At 37.9% G+C, this 16,692-nt stretch overlaps 1 protein-coding gene across 3 annotated transcripts in view; it reads right to left on the reverse strand.

The window, feature by feature from the left end:
• The window catches only part of LOC135202346 (DNA excision repair protein ERCC-6-like), a 397,074-nt gene that overhangs the window by 89,667 nt on the left and 290,715 nt on the right, over window positions 1-16,692 (reverse strand). The window contains exons 1-3 of one of the 3 annotated variants that reach the window (XM_064231710.1): window positions 9,255-9,325; window positions 3,768-4,061; window positions 2,268-2,397 (exon numbers count right to left, since the gene is read on the reverse strand). In XM_064231710.1, the coding sequence (XP_064087780.1) occupies window positions 2,268-2,397; window positions 3,768-4,052 (415 nt within the window). In that variant the 5' untranslated portion in view covers window positions 4,053-4,061; window positions 9,255-9,325. Of the gene's footprint in view, window positions 1-2,267; window positions 2,398-3,767; window positions 4,062-7,859; window positions 8,008-9,254; window positions 9,326-16,692 lie in introns of those variants that run through there. The other 2 variants (XM_064231708.1, XM_064231709.1) reach the window with 2 other exon arrangements.

Below are 16,692 nucleotides of genomic sequence, written 5' to 3' on the forward strand. Positions count from 1 at the left end.
CTGGCGTCTGCCAGCGGGAGAGATCCTGTCTCGAGACGAGCGCTTGTCAGGAGAGGCTCGTCTACGGGAAGCATGCCCCTTGTCCGACGGAGAAACGATGTCCGCAGGAGAGCGCCTCGTACTACGATCCACTCCTGGAGAGAGGGCAGTTACTGACGAATAGCGTAAGCTGGAGAAGAGCGCCTGGACTTCTTTACCGGGAGCGAGACGTCCTTCCTACGACCAGCATTCACAATCAAGGAGTCAGCCAGAGCCGTAATCTGCGCCTGCAGACTAGCCAACACACGTGTAGGAGACTTAACAAAGTCCTTCACGGGAGACGCAGCTCGATCCTTACTAGGAGAGCAAAACTCCAAAGAAATCCTCGGTTTCTTGACATCCAATCCAGGATTTTCCGAAAAAACTTCAGGGCTGGAGGGGAGCGCGAAGAAGCCTGCCAGGCTCTCTTCGACGGCCGAGAAGCTTCCGAGGAGCTCCAACCACGTTTGGGCGAAGGAGAAGGCGAAGACGAGAAGCATTGCCGTAAGACTTCTCTCTTGGCGCGATCCAAGGTAGCCTGGGATCGAACATCAGGCGCTACCGAGGGGACGCCTGACCGGTGGGGGTTCTCCCTAACCTTCCTGCGGCTTTCGACTTTCCTCCTCCACTGGGTCTGGGAGTCTGGAAGAGGTCTAGGCCTAGAAGCATTAGGGAGCCGATCAGACGCACCCTCCACTGCACTGGGATCACTGCACAAATTGCTATCACTCTTACCTTCTAGCACTTTAATTTTCAGCTCCATGCTGCGAATAGTGGCTCTCATAGTGTCCACCTCCGAAGGCGCATCTTCGGGTTCGGTGCAGGAAGCAGGGGCTGAAACTGGTAAAGGCGCTACGTCTACAACAGGGTTATCAACTTCAAACTCGCTAGCGCGAGACCTACTAGAACTCCTAGATGAAGCTTTCCTAACCTTGTCCTTCTCAAGCTTTCTTACATAAGAAGAAAGCGCCTTCCATTCTTCTTCATTCAAATTACCACATTCATTACAAGGGTTAATAAATGAGCAGTCATTCCCCCTACACCTCATGCATACTGTGTGAGGGTCTACCGCAGCTTTCGGTAGCCTCACCTTACAATCGGTAACAGAACAAACTCTGAACATAGTTGATTTCTTAATTTCCAAATCAGACATAATGAAATTCCAAGAATAATCAAAAGAATAATCCAAAACCGGTCCACAAATCGCAAATGCCAAGCCAAGGAGCAGGTACTTCACCAAAAGTCCGTTGAAACAATCCAGGGCGAAAACGAGTAATAATTCAAAATCGAGAGGTATCGACAACAGATGTAGTCAACACCGGCGACAGAAAAATTATGCCTGGAAAGGGGGATTGGTTCAGACACCTGCCACCCAGCGGCGGGTGGGGTAGATCACCTGACCTACCTGTCGCATTTGCCGCGAGTTTTGAATTCTGTCGTGACGTCAGAGACGTAAGCTAAGTATATATCTGGCAGGAAAGTTCATGTACAAAACCCACCCTGTAGTTAGATTATCCTCACCCAGCTTACCCCAAGCTTGGAGGCTATCTTCAGGAATGACGTCTCAGGCGTCGGAGGCGCTCACGGTAGTAGTAGACCGGGAGCTGTAGTACGGCTCCTCCGTAGTTCGGGTTTTTGTCGAAGGAAGAAGCTAAATGGCAAGGGACCTCTGGTAGTGATTCCACTCGCTCCTTACTATACAGACACTTCTATAAGAAGTGAGCGAGCCATTTATCTTGGCATTATATTGTTTCTTTTTTCTCTAGGATGAATAGCAATATTTATTCCTCAGAAATAGTATCAAAGGAACCATTTCACAGGGCGACACAGGTCGTTGCCCAGAAATAGATTTTTCCTTCGTCAAAATCCCTTTATAAATCATTTTCAGATTTATTGGGCTACCTCTATTTACTGTACTGTACAGTACACTACAGTGTTCCTCAAAATCTGCAAATGCAATAATGTTGCTGTATCAAGCAATGAAGTCAAAGGAACAATCAAGATGAGTCAGGGGTAAAAACACACGTGAATCACTCAACGAATTAACATAACACATTCATCTCCTCATGCACTGAGCATCATTTTCAATACGAACTCCCTGCCCAGGATGTCCTTCTCCGTGTATACCCACTATACAACACTTGAAGTATGACCCTAACTAGACATAGTTTGTGCCTTCAAAGTTTTATTATAATATTATAAATACACCGTCTACTTACTGTAATGGCTAACAATTTATCACTTCTTACCTGAAAGCCTTTCACTAAGGATGTGGACTTTTAAGTCTCCTTGCTTGATTTCTTTCTTGACATCCTGGATTTCCTTTTTTAACATTTGCATCCTTTGTTTACGTGCATGGACTGTAACAGCTTTATCCACCTGGAAGCATTTTAGTTACTTTAATAACCTATGTCTAACAATAGTTAAAACGTTAAAAAAACTCTCCAGATCCATAATTGTATTCATGACTTCCTAACATATATCAACATTAACATAAATATTGTAAACAGCCTTCCTTCAGAAATCATACATCACTAAAACAGAACAGAGTCACTGTGCCCTGCTTTGACCATAAGGACTTACTCACTAATTTAATAACCACATCTCCACACTGTAAAAAGAACATTTAAATACCTCTTCCAGTACCTGACTTAGGAGCCACAACTGAAAATGCTACCCATCACTTAACCTAATTATTTTCATTTTTAAACCTTAATGCAAACTACTTCTGTCAATCAGATTTTCCACTCCAACATGGAGGAAATTTCTTTTATTCCATTAAAAAAAAACCAAGAAAATTCAATGTCCTTTTTACCAAGGCTGCAAAACGTTTGGCTGATTCTGTCATTCATAATATACAGGTGTATCTCTGACAATTTTCCTTCCACTACATAAATATGCACATTCACTATTGCATTTATTTTATTACTGTCTTGTTTTCTTCTGTAGTCTGACCAGTCTGTCTTTCTTATGAAGTCAGTCCAATATCAAAAGATGCCCAAGCAAAAATGCAAGTGAAAGAGTAAACTGGTGCATTCTACATAATACTCTATCAACATAATTATTATCAGGCAGATACTCCAGGCATAAGGTATCATCAAGGAATTTCTTGCTCAAAAGCTGTGTTACCTTAATTTGGACTCTAATCTGTCCCAACATGATTTGCCATGTGAGTAGACCGTGAATGCTGTAAATACTTTGGTTTGCGCACCTTCAATTAATTGCCCATCCAGTCTATTTTTTTTTATTCCCATACATAACAGCCAGTATAAATTAATGTCTCCAACACTTGGGAATAAACACATTCAAGAACTTAACAAGAGAACAGTAGTCATTACCTAACCTTTTACCCTTGAGATCAACATCTTTTGAGGGGTTTGATCTATTTTGTTTTAGGGGTACTGTTACTTCTAAGAAAATTGTTCCAAATACCTCTCCTTAGGACCAGAAAATGAAAAAATTATAAGTTCACTTGGTAGGGAATGCAGTTAATTCTCCCTAGATTATCATTCATCAAAGCCATAATATAATTTGGGTTCTAAGACTTTTATCTCTAACGAGACTGACATATTCTTTAAAAATCCTTAATGGCATGTTGATAGCTTATTTTAACACATAAGTAATTGCTTATTTTGACACATAAGTAACACAAAAATCAGCATTGCACAGTAATAGAATCTGGAATTCTGTACATAAACATTAGTGACAATGTACCAAAGAATTGATCTAAATATAAACTGAACACTTACTGCAGCCTCAACATCACGCTCCAATGAGAGCTGGTCAACAACAGATATACCCAATGCTCGCAACTCCTCATCTTGATCTTTCAAATCTTGGTCCACTTCTTTGGTTTCTTCATTATTCTTAGCTTCCATCAGCATACTTTCTAATATACTGGTTTGGTTCCATTTGGCAATATTACTGGATCCATCCTTGGCTCCAGTATCACTGCTGCTGTCATCTTTCTCAGCTGATAGAACATCCAGTGAGCTAAGGGAGGTTATACTGTTTTCACCCAGGAGAGCATCCATTCTGCAATTCTGTGAGGCGATAAAAATTTCAATGCATAAAAATGTTAGTATTTCATATGCTAAACAGAAAGTTTTAAAATTACCTAATCCTTAACCTAAAACTGTATGTCAAATGTGGCAAATTACTGTGAGTACAAACACTAGTAAATGATAGACAAAACAATAATAGTGTCAACACTATTGTTTCAACAACATTGAAGCCAATGCCATAAGTGTCTCCTCTATACATTTGAGCAATTGTCTGTTCATTATTATTATCACTATAACTATCATTATCTGCTGCTATTGTAAATTATAACATTATAACAGATACATAGAAGCTTTGGAAATTGCCAGTTATCCATGGTTTCAATCATCTTTTCAAAACATCAAACTCAATTCATTGTAATGGAGCTACAACATGCATTAATAAGTACATTAGTATTTCCTCATCTTTATAAATTCAAAACGACCAAAGCTGTTAGTATATACCCTATCTTATTAACTGAATAGAAGCCCAGAGAGAGAGAGAGAGAGAGAGAGAGAGAGAGAGAGAGAGAGAGAGAGAGAGAGAGAGATTCTTGAAGCTAACTTCTGATGCATCCAGAACTTTCAACATAAGACGATCAGTGCACGAGAAAATATTCTTGCTTTAATTAAAGCTCCCCTTTCCCAATAACTGACCAAATCATTCAGCAAATTTTTTATTGGATTCAATTTCGGGCTTTTGAGAAGCAGGGAGACTAACAGCAACTTCTTAGTAATGTTCATACCAAGACTTCATGACCTTGGTGTTGTGAACTGAAGAATTATCACTAAATAAAATTAGGGTATGGGCTCTGGTAAGCACATCTGCTGTGGGTGCTGCATCCATTGCTTCATTATGCACTTGAGCAACTAACATGGATTATCTCACCAAAAGCAGTGCAATATTTCCTTGAAACTTCGTAGGCAAACACATAAAGAAAAAAACAAGTGCAATTGTTAACACAACAAATATTTGCAATACATAAGCTGATATTTGCAATATGGAGGGAAGAGGATAATTCTAATAGGTCAGATCTATCAAGCGAGGTCATTATGATAACTGTACTACAATATAACTTTCCTTGATTATAAACTTTCTAAAATTCTCTTAAGTACTACTCTGGATATCAAATCTTTTATCAATGAAGAGGTTTATTAAAGATTATTCCTTAACATTAAACAATTTTAATAGATATGACATTAGAGGGTTTTTAAGGAATAGTTCATTACTGAACAAAACTTTTAAACTTAAATTTTTGAACTGCAGGAGGTTATTATACCTGGTACCACTCAGCTTTACCAGACTAAGTAGTACAGTTTAGCCATCTCACAAGGACTTACCTTAAAAACCTGAATGCCAAATTCCTGTAAATGATCATATGATATCACCAGCCCCTATACCAAACAAACGTTGCACAAAATAATATCACCAAGTCCTCATTTTCCCTAGTGCATTTGATAAACATTTAAAAATACAGTTCTCTCAGCTAGCCGCAAGGCCAGGCATAACAATTTCCCATTTGGATACCATGACTACAGGCACATCTTTTTCTCACCACAATATTATGAGTAGGCCTAGTCAAGATCATCTTCAAAGATGGAGATAAAATCTTTCCCTTCAGGATATGATTGACTGTTAAAAACTCTAAAAGATTCTTTAAAAATGAATGAGCTAGCTAGCCCTACAATATTCAAAATATAAAAATGACAATTACAAATCATGGTTGAAGATAAAAAACCTGATTCTATTATATGACAGTAGGTAGGTTAAACGCTTCCTGTTTTTTGTTCAACTGACATTACCCTACAGACACCATTAAAGACTTCTCAAGACTATGCTTGTACGTAATGTTAACAATAACTTCACAGCTGGTTAGGTTAGTAGCCTAGATCTAAGATTTTAAGCAGCCACATTGGATCTAGCCTGGGCCAGGACATTTAGCATTTCTATTTTAAATGATCGAGAGAAAAACAGTACAATAAGGAAGTGAGTGACCGCATACAATGAGGCTACAAAACCTGGCTCAAGATTGTTTTGCCCCACTAACAAATTGCCCCTAATATCAAACTTTTAGCCCTGTTCATGTTAGGCTATGAATCTCCAGACTACATCAATGTTTGGGGTAAAGTGGTGTCATTAATGATAAGGGGCATAGCCTACTGGTACTCGGTTAGGGTACTGTGGCTTGCTGTAGGGCAAAATGATTAATTAACCACTTGACTTAGGCATAAGTCAAAATACTTGGCCTACTGCTAGCAAACCCAACATACAAATTAGGCTAGTGTAAGGTTCGGTTACCAAAATTACCCTACAACAGCCATCTAAAAGTAAATTCTAATAGAATTTTTAGCAATCTATCTCTAAGTTTATCACCATCCCTAGCCAAGAAGAAGGCTATCACAATTTCTTAAGGGTGTAACCTAATCTCAAACGGGGTAGTTTGCAGAACAACAAGACTAACTCTGAACGGGAGCACAGTCCATTGTCTTCGATGTCAGGAATAGAATAGAATATACTACAATTTATTCCTAAGGCTAAGTGCTGGACCTATGAGGTTATTCAGCACTGAAAGGAGAGCTATTGCTGAGCAACAGTTCCACAGACACTATTACCTTGGAAATTGATCTTTGCTATACCTATTTTTAGTGTTGCTGATGAAGGATTTGGTGTTGTCTATTGTCTGTCAGTTATTAACCTCATATCTAGCCAACATGATTGGGGACTCTGCGTGGGGGAAAACCTCGAGAGAACCAAACTGCCATGTTGTTCTTATGGAATGGTTCCCTGCATGTGCAAGTCATTAGGGAGCCATATGTTTAAGAAGGCACTGGATAAGGAAACCTGTTACAAAATAAACTAGTATATAGCTATACCACACGGCCCTGTCCCCCCAGTGAGGGAAACTCCACTTTTGGTAATTCTACAGAATAGTTCAGCACGGACTGCAAGGAACGTAACCGCGGATACGACATCCACTAGGGATTGGGGCGTCCAATGTATTTCGCCATGTTTAGTACTGGCTCCCGGTGGTTAATTAAAGTTGTCCGAATAAATATTACATAAAATTCTTGTTCAGGAGGTAAAACTGCATAGAAAACCACAACTGCCATAGTTTAGGCCACCGCGGAATAGTACTGTACATCTACCCAACTTTTTATCAGAAGCTCCCAAGCAACCAAAATACTATGGGAAAAACCAATATCCAAGTGATGCCAAATGCAGAGCTCTTACTTAGTTCTTCCAAAGGAAAATTGAGAATCAGTTCTTCCAAAGGAAAATTGAGAATAAAAGATTACAATGCATAAAGGCTGCAAAACCTCGCAGTTGCACTAGGTATGAAACAATTATAGATTGGAAGAATACAAGTGGTAAGGAATGAAAGGGAATGAAAGGAGTTGCAGCTAGGGGCTGATGGGACGCTGCAAAGAACCTTAAGTAAAGCCTATAGTAGTGCACCGAGCGTGAGGTTCATTGAGGACACTACCTCCTTTAGGCAGTTCACAGCACCCTAAGTGAGATTAGAAAGGGAAAGTCTGGTTAGGTCAGGACATGGCATTCTAGAAAAGGTTCGGTTTACGTCAAGCAGAACCTATTCCCGTCATTCTAGACTCGCCCCCTCAAACGCAGCTGAAGCTAAGCATAGACTTGCAAGGGGTTAATAACTTTCGATACAGGGTAGAGGCCAAACTGCCCATCGCTTTCTATGGTACGCTATTTTGTGCCCCGTCCTACCACATTTGGTATTTCTCACATTTCAGCAAAGTTAAACAATGAAACACACTATCACAGATATTCCTTACCTTGAACACGAAGTACACCACCAGATAAGCTACCTAACAGACATTTAGGTAGAAGCTGATAATACGGTTAGTGTAGAGCGACACACTTGTTCACAGTTGTACATAACGTAAACAATCATCATCGTGACCTCACGCGGGTGCATTTCATTGAACGGGAGTCACTGACAGCTCCAGGTAAACATTGAGTTACAGATAGGCACCGTTCTGTAAGTTAACTTCAATCTTCATTGTATTCTATCTCTTAGTAAATTCTAAAAATAATTCTTTATAATTTTTTACCATTAAACATACTCCACAAAATTTATTTCTGTATAAAAACAATTAGTTAGAAAAGCTCACTTCTCTTCGATCTGTTCGGAAAGGAGATTGATGTATAAAACTAACGTTATTCCAACGAGTTGGTTGATTGTTAGATAATCTCATAATTTGTTTCTCATAACATTTCGTAACAAAATAAAGCTGTATTGAAAGACATCATCTCAAAACCAAAAATATCCAATAGAGCAAAAATTTCTCCTCTAACCTACAAGGAAGACTAATCTCTCACCTAAAAGGTAGACTTAAGTTATCTATCTTTCTTTCTGCTGCTGTTATTTGCGTATGGTTACGTAACAGAGTCACACTTACGTAAGGATGGTGTTTGCTAAAAGAAACATAAATAACTCATGTTAATGTTAACATTTTTTTGGCATAATGGTGGAAAATTTATCAGCTGAGATAGCAATCAACTATAATATAATATCAATGTGCATGTAATTTACCCACGAATGTTGACAGAATCTATTGGCATTCGCTTATTACGTAATCATGAAAGAGCACAAAATCCAATAAATGCGAAATGTCATGTTAGTGAAATCGCTCATCATGGATTCATGGAGAACAGTATTTGTGCTTCTGTTATAGTGTACTTCCTTCAGAGGTACCTACAAGGATTTACAATGTAAAGTTTGTTGAAAATCGTTATGTTTTATTCGTTTATTGCTGGTAATAGCTACTGCCGTGTAACAACGGATATAATTCCGATTTCCTTACAAATAAATAAAACCATATTCCGGTGTTGCTCTGAAAATTAATGAATTAATCTGCTTTGATATGCAATACGTACTGGGATACTGGGCTTCATGCATAGCAAATCAGCGGCTTTCTATTTTTTTTTCTTTTTTGTAATTCATGCACTCACTTTGTTTTATTCGACACTGCGGTATTATCGCAGATATATTATACAATATTTGAAAATGTGTGCACTTTGGAAGGACGGACGTACTAATCTGACCCATCCTACAGATCACCTTAATAGCTATCTGCTAGAGTTACGACCTACATATAGAGATAGCCTAACCCAACCCGTTGCACTGACAACCAGGTACAAAATTCTATGATAAGAAAGGAACATACCTATACATATGGGCGAGGGCGGTCTGGCTTTGCTATTGGTTAGCAGCAAAACGTTTTGTCATAGAGTCTACCTACAACAGTTCATTGGTTGTTAATGACATCATCGTCATATCCGACACCCACAGGCGTCTTTGTGCGGCTGTCACTATGGTTCCACTACGGATTTTTGTGTGCAAAATTTTTATGATTTAATACAAAACAAATGATCTCATTTGTACTATCTGCTAAACCCACTATAAACATAAGGACCATGGAGAATGACAATGAACGTGGCCTAAACTACAAATTTCTTACAATCGTTGGTTCATTTTAAAAAGGGTGCCAGTTTTCCTTTTTCTGGTTATTTAGTATTACATAAATAGACGATGATAAGAAACACAATATTGCCAAGTTCAGAGCAGGATTTTCTGCTTAAACTTTGCCTTTTTTTTTTACCTTCACGCAGTTTCTAAAAGTCATTAACATTAATTAATATTATTAAGTACTTAATAATTTTTTTTTACAAAAGTTTTGAATTTGTGACGAAACTGTACATTCATAGGTTTTCATTTGAATACTGTACAGAAATCCGTCGTTTCCATAACAACCATTTTACTCTCCATTCATGAAAATCCTTCTGCTGTGGATGGCTGCCAGGTTTCACTTGAAATGTTATTTTAAGTTTTGAAAATATGGAAAATTCTAGTCTGGTTAAATTAAACAGGGATTCCTGACTAAAAACTCTCAAGCTGTGAATAGCCAGTGAACGTCATTTTGTCATTATTCCACGATAACTTTCTCTGGCTGCATCCCAGAAGATTTCTTGATAAGTCTTCACCACACAATTTATTGTCAGTTATTTTTACGACACATCATGTTACCTACACAAAGAAGGAACAACATTTGTCTCATTTGTGAGACCCCGTGCTTAATTATCTTTTATTAATAGGCGGTACTGTTATTGCAATAACAATAAGTACAGGTTGCACCCTTATAAGCATTTGAATTGGACAAGTACCACATCCTAAAACACCCGGTAAAACGAACACCCTTTTGAATTTTTTCCACAAGGTACCTAAAAATCAAGCAAATTCTATACCACGCTGTAGCAGTATAATTTGGTCATCACAGAGACAGGGAGTTTGAAAACAATAGTTCAAAACAGTAAGTATAGAATGACATGGAATTTAAAAAATCACAAAAGCTCAGCTTCCAAAACTAGTAACTAATTGCCAATGTAAAAATGTCAGCTAGCATTCATTCCAAATATCAGATGTGATAAGTGGTCACATTTTACAAATGTGAAAAATGCCTGAACCCAAGTAAATATAATAATTATTTACAAAAATATCTGGCAGTTAGTAGGCTAACCTATAAAAAAAAACTACAGTAACAACACAGTGGACCGTCAATAGCTTTTTTGTTTTTTAAATAATAACAAACTGATTAAGCAAGGAAATGAAACGATGAATTTTCTGTGCATGGGTAACGAACATGAAAAGTGTGTGTCCAAATGTATCTTAGCTTTCGTTTTGTTACCTTATATTTGTTGCATTTTTATAAATACTTACATCTTATGTGTAGTCATAACTTGATACCTCGCTAACCAGCTTGTTGATCAAATTAATTTACCGGTCGGAGCCATGATACTAACGAGAAAACACTAAAAGACAATTATAAAATATAAGCTCCTTATTTTGAAAACGTACAAGGCCCCACCAGAGATGGAATCATCCCTCTGGAGTGCTGTACATAAAACCAAAGTGAACAAAACGAAGGTGAATAAAAATCCTTCCGATAGGTAAGCACACGACCAAACACCAAACCAGTCATTGTCATTGGCTCACGATGACATCATTGCTGCATGCTCGTGGTAAGCCTTCCGACTGTTCATTGGTCGCTAATGACATAATTGCTAGCATTTGATTGGCTGAGACTGGTGTTTACGTCTTTCGTGATTATTTTGTGAATATTGCAAATCTTTTTTAATGGACAGTTGCTTCTTAATTCTTAATATCATCTACATTTCGACGGACAAGTATAGTAAAGCTAACTCGGCAGTGTATACGAAAATAAGCCCTTTGATAAATTAGTTAAAACTTGAAATCTAGAAGTTATAGATGACCTGAGTTTGACAGTATAGCCAGGTGGTACAAGGATAAAACATCTTTCTGAAGCAATAATTTTGATCTCTCGTACCTAATTCACATATACCCTTGCTATACTTTTTAAATATAAAACTATTTTATCATAGTTACCAAAGTAGTGATTTAACTCAAAGTGAAAAAAAATTAACTACAAATGCTCAATTTCAATAGTAGACGAACAGTATTTGGAAACGCAGTTTACTGCTGCTCATTGCCAATTTCTGTTTTTAATTTATCTTCATTAGAGTGCTCTGGTGCTCCCTAACAATTATTCTCCCTTTGTCTATCGTACATATAACCTGCTAGGTAAAAGAAAAATAAATAAACGCGCACAATTCCTATAGTCCATGTAGTCATAAACCAGAGATAGCAGCCCCGTGTTCTGGGAGTTATCAAGTTTTAATATTATATGATTTTTCAGACACTAGCCAACCTCTCGTATCCTTGCTATGCGAGGGAATTTCGAACATTAAGCGTATACTCTCGCAGTATCAGAATTCGCATTTATACCTTTGGATTTCATACAGAGATGAGAATGGCTTGTCGATTCAAGTAAAATATATGAATAAGTTACTACCATCTCAATATATCCAACAGAAGAGACATACTTTTGAATCCAGGCTGTGACAAAATGCACATATCATATACGTAACTCCTTTTGGGCGTAAGTTATTCCCGAGGCAGAGTGACCTAATATTTATATACATGTATATCACAAATATTAAGCCACGATATCGTGTAATATACAGTTCACTGTGCATTCTGAATACCTTTCACTCAAGGGGAAATATATAACTGATAGGTGCTTCGTCAGCGACGGCACCTATCAATTAATTCCCCTTGGACGTAAGTTCTCCCCGAGGTACAATGAACTGGATACTAATCGATATCTTGGCTTAAAATTTGTGAACATAACTAAATTCACGCCTGTATACGTGAAAAACTTCACAAATACATACATACACACACACACACACACACACACACATATATATATATATATATATATATATATATAGATATATATATATATATATATATTGTTAAATTTATTGACCGCCTCGTCTTCCCAGCAGTATTTAATTAATTTTATTCCTAAAAGAGCAGCCATATTTACCCAAATATCAGCTGATTTTAGGTGGGAACCCAAAGCACGCCAGCCAGAGATAGGAATTTCCTGTTAGAGGGGGAATATAGACTCTGGTCAGCCTTAGGGACGTATCCCAAAGGAAGGTGTGTAGCTTTCTAGGTATTTATTAGGCCTACGTCTTAAGCTCCTTTTTCCTGTGAACCCTTTGCTGGCCGTATGTTCTGTTTTCCAGGATCCCCTGCTCTTGGGGGATTAAGCTGACCCCCAACACCCATGCTTAACACCTGCCCTCGCTCTCAGTCGCCTCCAGTCATGACATCGGACGGATGTCCAGCCAGCCAACCTTCCATTTAGGCCTACAAAGGCGTTACTGGCGCGCCCAGACCTGAGACAAAGCCGACGCTGCATTTCTACAAAGGTCCACTTATTATGGCATCCAGGTACGTCTTGTGAAGCAGTCATATTGCCAGTTCTTTCCCTCCTAGTGTCGTAACTACTCCCCATTTTCAAAATTCAAACTCCTAATTCTCAAATGAACATTCCTTTGTTCCTTTTCACTGCCTCGTGGCTGCATGCCTCCCTCTAGTGATCGTCCCAGACAAATGAAGTCATTGAATATTTCAGTTAACACTAAGAGTTCCTCCCCAGTGTGTTAGACAAAGTGAGTAACTGTAACTTGTGCAAGAACTCTGATTATTTTGTGTCTAATCTGGGATTTCTTCCAGATTTCCTGAGTCACGTGTCCAAGTCTTCGCGCCCGCAAGTGCTGTATTACCGCAAGATAATATGAATAATTTTGAAAACCAGCTTTTGCGTGAATCTCATTTTAGCCTACTATCATCCCCTTGTGAGAGATAATATTAGTCCCCGTGTGGACAAGCTGCATTTACTCTTTCTCCAGGCCAGTAAACGGCCTCTTGTAAATAAATGTATGTAAAGTAATTAGCTGAGTTTTCTGGCGACCTTTTTCTCTAAAAATAATAATACCAAAACCCCCCTTTTTAAAGGTAAGTTAATATCCAGTTACCTTTCATTTCCATATAATATTTTCCTTTACGTTTTGGACCATCTAAGGCCGGTTCAAACGTAAATATATATATCGATAATATATATGATAATATATATATATATATATATATCTATATATATATATATATATATATATATATATATCTAATAAAAGGAGCCCATAAAAACACCAAAATGTAGAGAGAAAAGTACTATATTTCAGAGACTGCTGTCTCTCTCTTCAGGTATATGAATGAGAAAAGTTTACCGAAAAGGTGGTATTTATACCAAGAGATTCGTCCACAAGTAAGCCAATTTAGGTCACCCCCGCTGATAATCTTCCTTTAATCTTCTTAAGCGTTGGTTGAATGAACACTGCGTCGACGATATCTGATGTCCAATTCCCTTTTGAGATGTTCATTACCTGCTTCTCTCTTATTAAGGCCGATTCCATCATTTGACTCTTGTACCGGCAGTTGCTGCTATAAATTACACGGGACATATTCCAGTTTATTCTATGGTTATGTTCATTTATATGGTTGAAAATAGCCGAGTTCTGTTGTCCATACCTAACTGACCGTTTGTGTTGTATTAATCTCTGGGGAAGTGATTTACCTGTAAATCCGATGTAAGATTGGTCACAGTCCTGGCATGGGATCTCATATACCCCAGAGTCTTTGGGAGATGTCTTTTGTTGGACGTTAATCAGGGATTTGGCTAAGGTATTTGGGTAGGTAAATGCAAAAGGGTTGGATTTCCCAAGGGTGTGAGTTACTCTCTTAATCGTCTCCAGGTGGGGAATTTTTATTTTATTGTTGGGTGTGTCTCTGGTCTTGTCTTTAGGGGGTCGGTAGAAAATTACGTTTGCTTTTTGAATTGCTTTCTCAATTATATGGTCAGGATACTTTAAAGATGAAAGTTGCTTGCGAATTAGTTCAAATTCTTTTTCCAGGAAATCTGGGGAACAAATTCGTAAGGCTCTTAAGAATAGGTTGCTAGCTACACCTATCTTGATAGTATTGTCATGATAGCTAAAGTAGTGAATATATGAAAGTGAGAACGTTGGTTTTCTGTATATGGTAAATTTGTATTCTGTCGTGTCTCTGATTATTAAAACATCAAGAAAGGGAATTTTGTTGTCTGTTTCCCATTCAACTTTAAATTTGATGCTGGGCACTAATGCGTTTAATTTTGAGAGGAATTCATTAAAATTACCCCACTTATTATCCCAAAATGTTAGTATGTCATCCACGTATCTCATCCACAGCATGTTTTTGGGTTTTATTGCATTTATTACTGTAGTTTCAAAGTATTCCATGTACAGATTGGCTAAAATAGGACTTAAAGGACTACCCATACTACACCCGAATTTTTGCTTGTAGAATGATTCCCCGAATGAAAATACGTTATTAGATGCACATAATTCAACTAACTTTATTATTTTGTCAAGTGCCAAAGGGAAATGATCTGAATAGGGGATAATTTTTCCCTTAAAAACAAAAACTGAAGAACGTCCTGTACTGGTACTTTTGTGAATAGGGAGTCTACGTCAAGGCTTAAAAGTTTTATGTTGTGAAGTGGTATATGTGCTTCTCTGAATTTGTGACAAAAGTCTTCCGAATGTTTGATGTGACTGGGAGAAAAAGTGCCTAAAAAAGGAGAAAGGAGGCCAGCTAACCATTTAGAAATTTTGTAATTGAAAGCTCCGGCGCATGAAACGATGGGTCTGAATGGAAGATTGTCTTTGTGAGTTTTGGGAAGACCATAAAAGTAGGGTAATTTAGGATTAATTACTTTAAATTTCTCTAATAGTCTCTGAAATATAGTACTTTTCTCTCTACATTTTGGTGTTTTTATGGGCTCCTTTTATTAGATGGAATTCTGTTGTTACAGAACATTTTTACCAGTCATATATATATATATATATATATATATATATATATATATATATATATATATATATATATATATATATATATATATAAAACATTGGTGCTGGTATTTCTAATTTCCTGATAGCTTTACATTTAGTTCAAAAGCAATAACGCTTAACCAAATATTCCTTAATATCTAATTAGACATGGATTTTTAAATTTGCAGTAGGTTATATGAACCCAAACAGTATAAATATTCAAGGGATATAAACAAGGCTTTCTCTCGCTGACCTCCCTCAACCATCTCACCCCCCCACCTCCTTTCCTAGTCTTTAGCTGCACACTACCGGGTCACATGATTCAATTCTCAGGTCCCGGCCGGAGGCAGATGTACGTAGGTGGACCAAAAGTTAACAGGATTAAAGGACTGCTTTATTCCCTTTGCATTTCGCTCGTTCTGGACAAGACGGACTTTAGGGAACTATAACAAAGGTTCCTTCCTCGCTTTGTGTTGCCGTGTCATTTTTCCTCTCCTTTCCTGGCTTCATGTGGACGTGACAACTCACAGATTTCCATCAAAGTGTTCGAAAATGTTTCGGTTCCTCAAGGCGGCAGTAGGCAAGGCTTCTCTTTATTGGACAGTGGCATTTGTGGTGTTTCCCTAAACGAAATCTTGGCAAATAAAAAGGAAGGATACCAATCAAGGTCTATAGGTATTCTACAGACCTTCATATTAATGTCATCTGAATATACATGTTTTCATGAGCAACTACCGATTCGGTTTTCATTTATTCCAGTCACTGAAATCGCTCGCATTATGCTTAGTTCCAATGTTCAATTATGCAAAATTAGAAATTAAATAAATATAATTAAAAAACGATTTCATAAAATTACGTATGTTAAGTGAGACGCTGGTATTGCGACGCTACAGATAACAAAATTACCAAAAATGAATAACACCAAATGAGGCCTGCTACCTTCGTATCTATCTTTGGGCGTTCACGTTTACACCTTGATAGGAGAGAGAGAGAGAGAGAAAGATAGAGAGAGAGAGCGTTTGTTATTGCATTAGGCCGTGTGAAAGTGATACTTTTTAGAGGACTAACCTAGTTAAAAGGTTCAATGATGAAGGATTGAAGGCTTACTTCTTCGCGTCCAAGTAATTATGTTCTTATGGAGGTGCTACAGCGAGGTAAAGAAGTTTTGAGAGAGAGAGAGAGAGAGAATTCTGGAAGCTTGTTTTGTGCTCCTTTCTATTTCAGAGCCCTAATCACATAGATTCAATGGGAAAAACTTGTCAGGCACGTTCTGCATATGTTTTTTTTTCTGTTATTTTAAGA

Source organism: Macrobrachium nipponense, chromosome 30 (assembly GCF_015104395.2).
Source record: "Macrobrachium nipponense isolate FS-2020 chromosome 30, ASM1510439v2, whole genome shotgun sequence".
NCBI lineage: Eukaryota > Metazoa > Arthropoda > Malacostraca > Decapoda > Palaemonidae > Macrobrachium > Macrobrachium nipponense.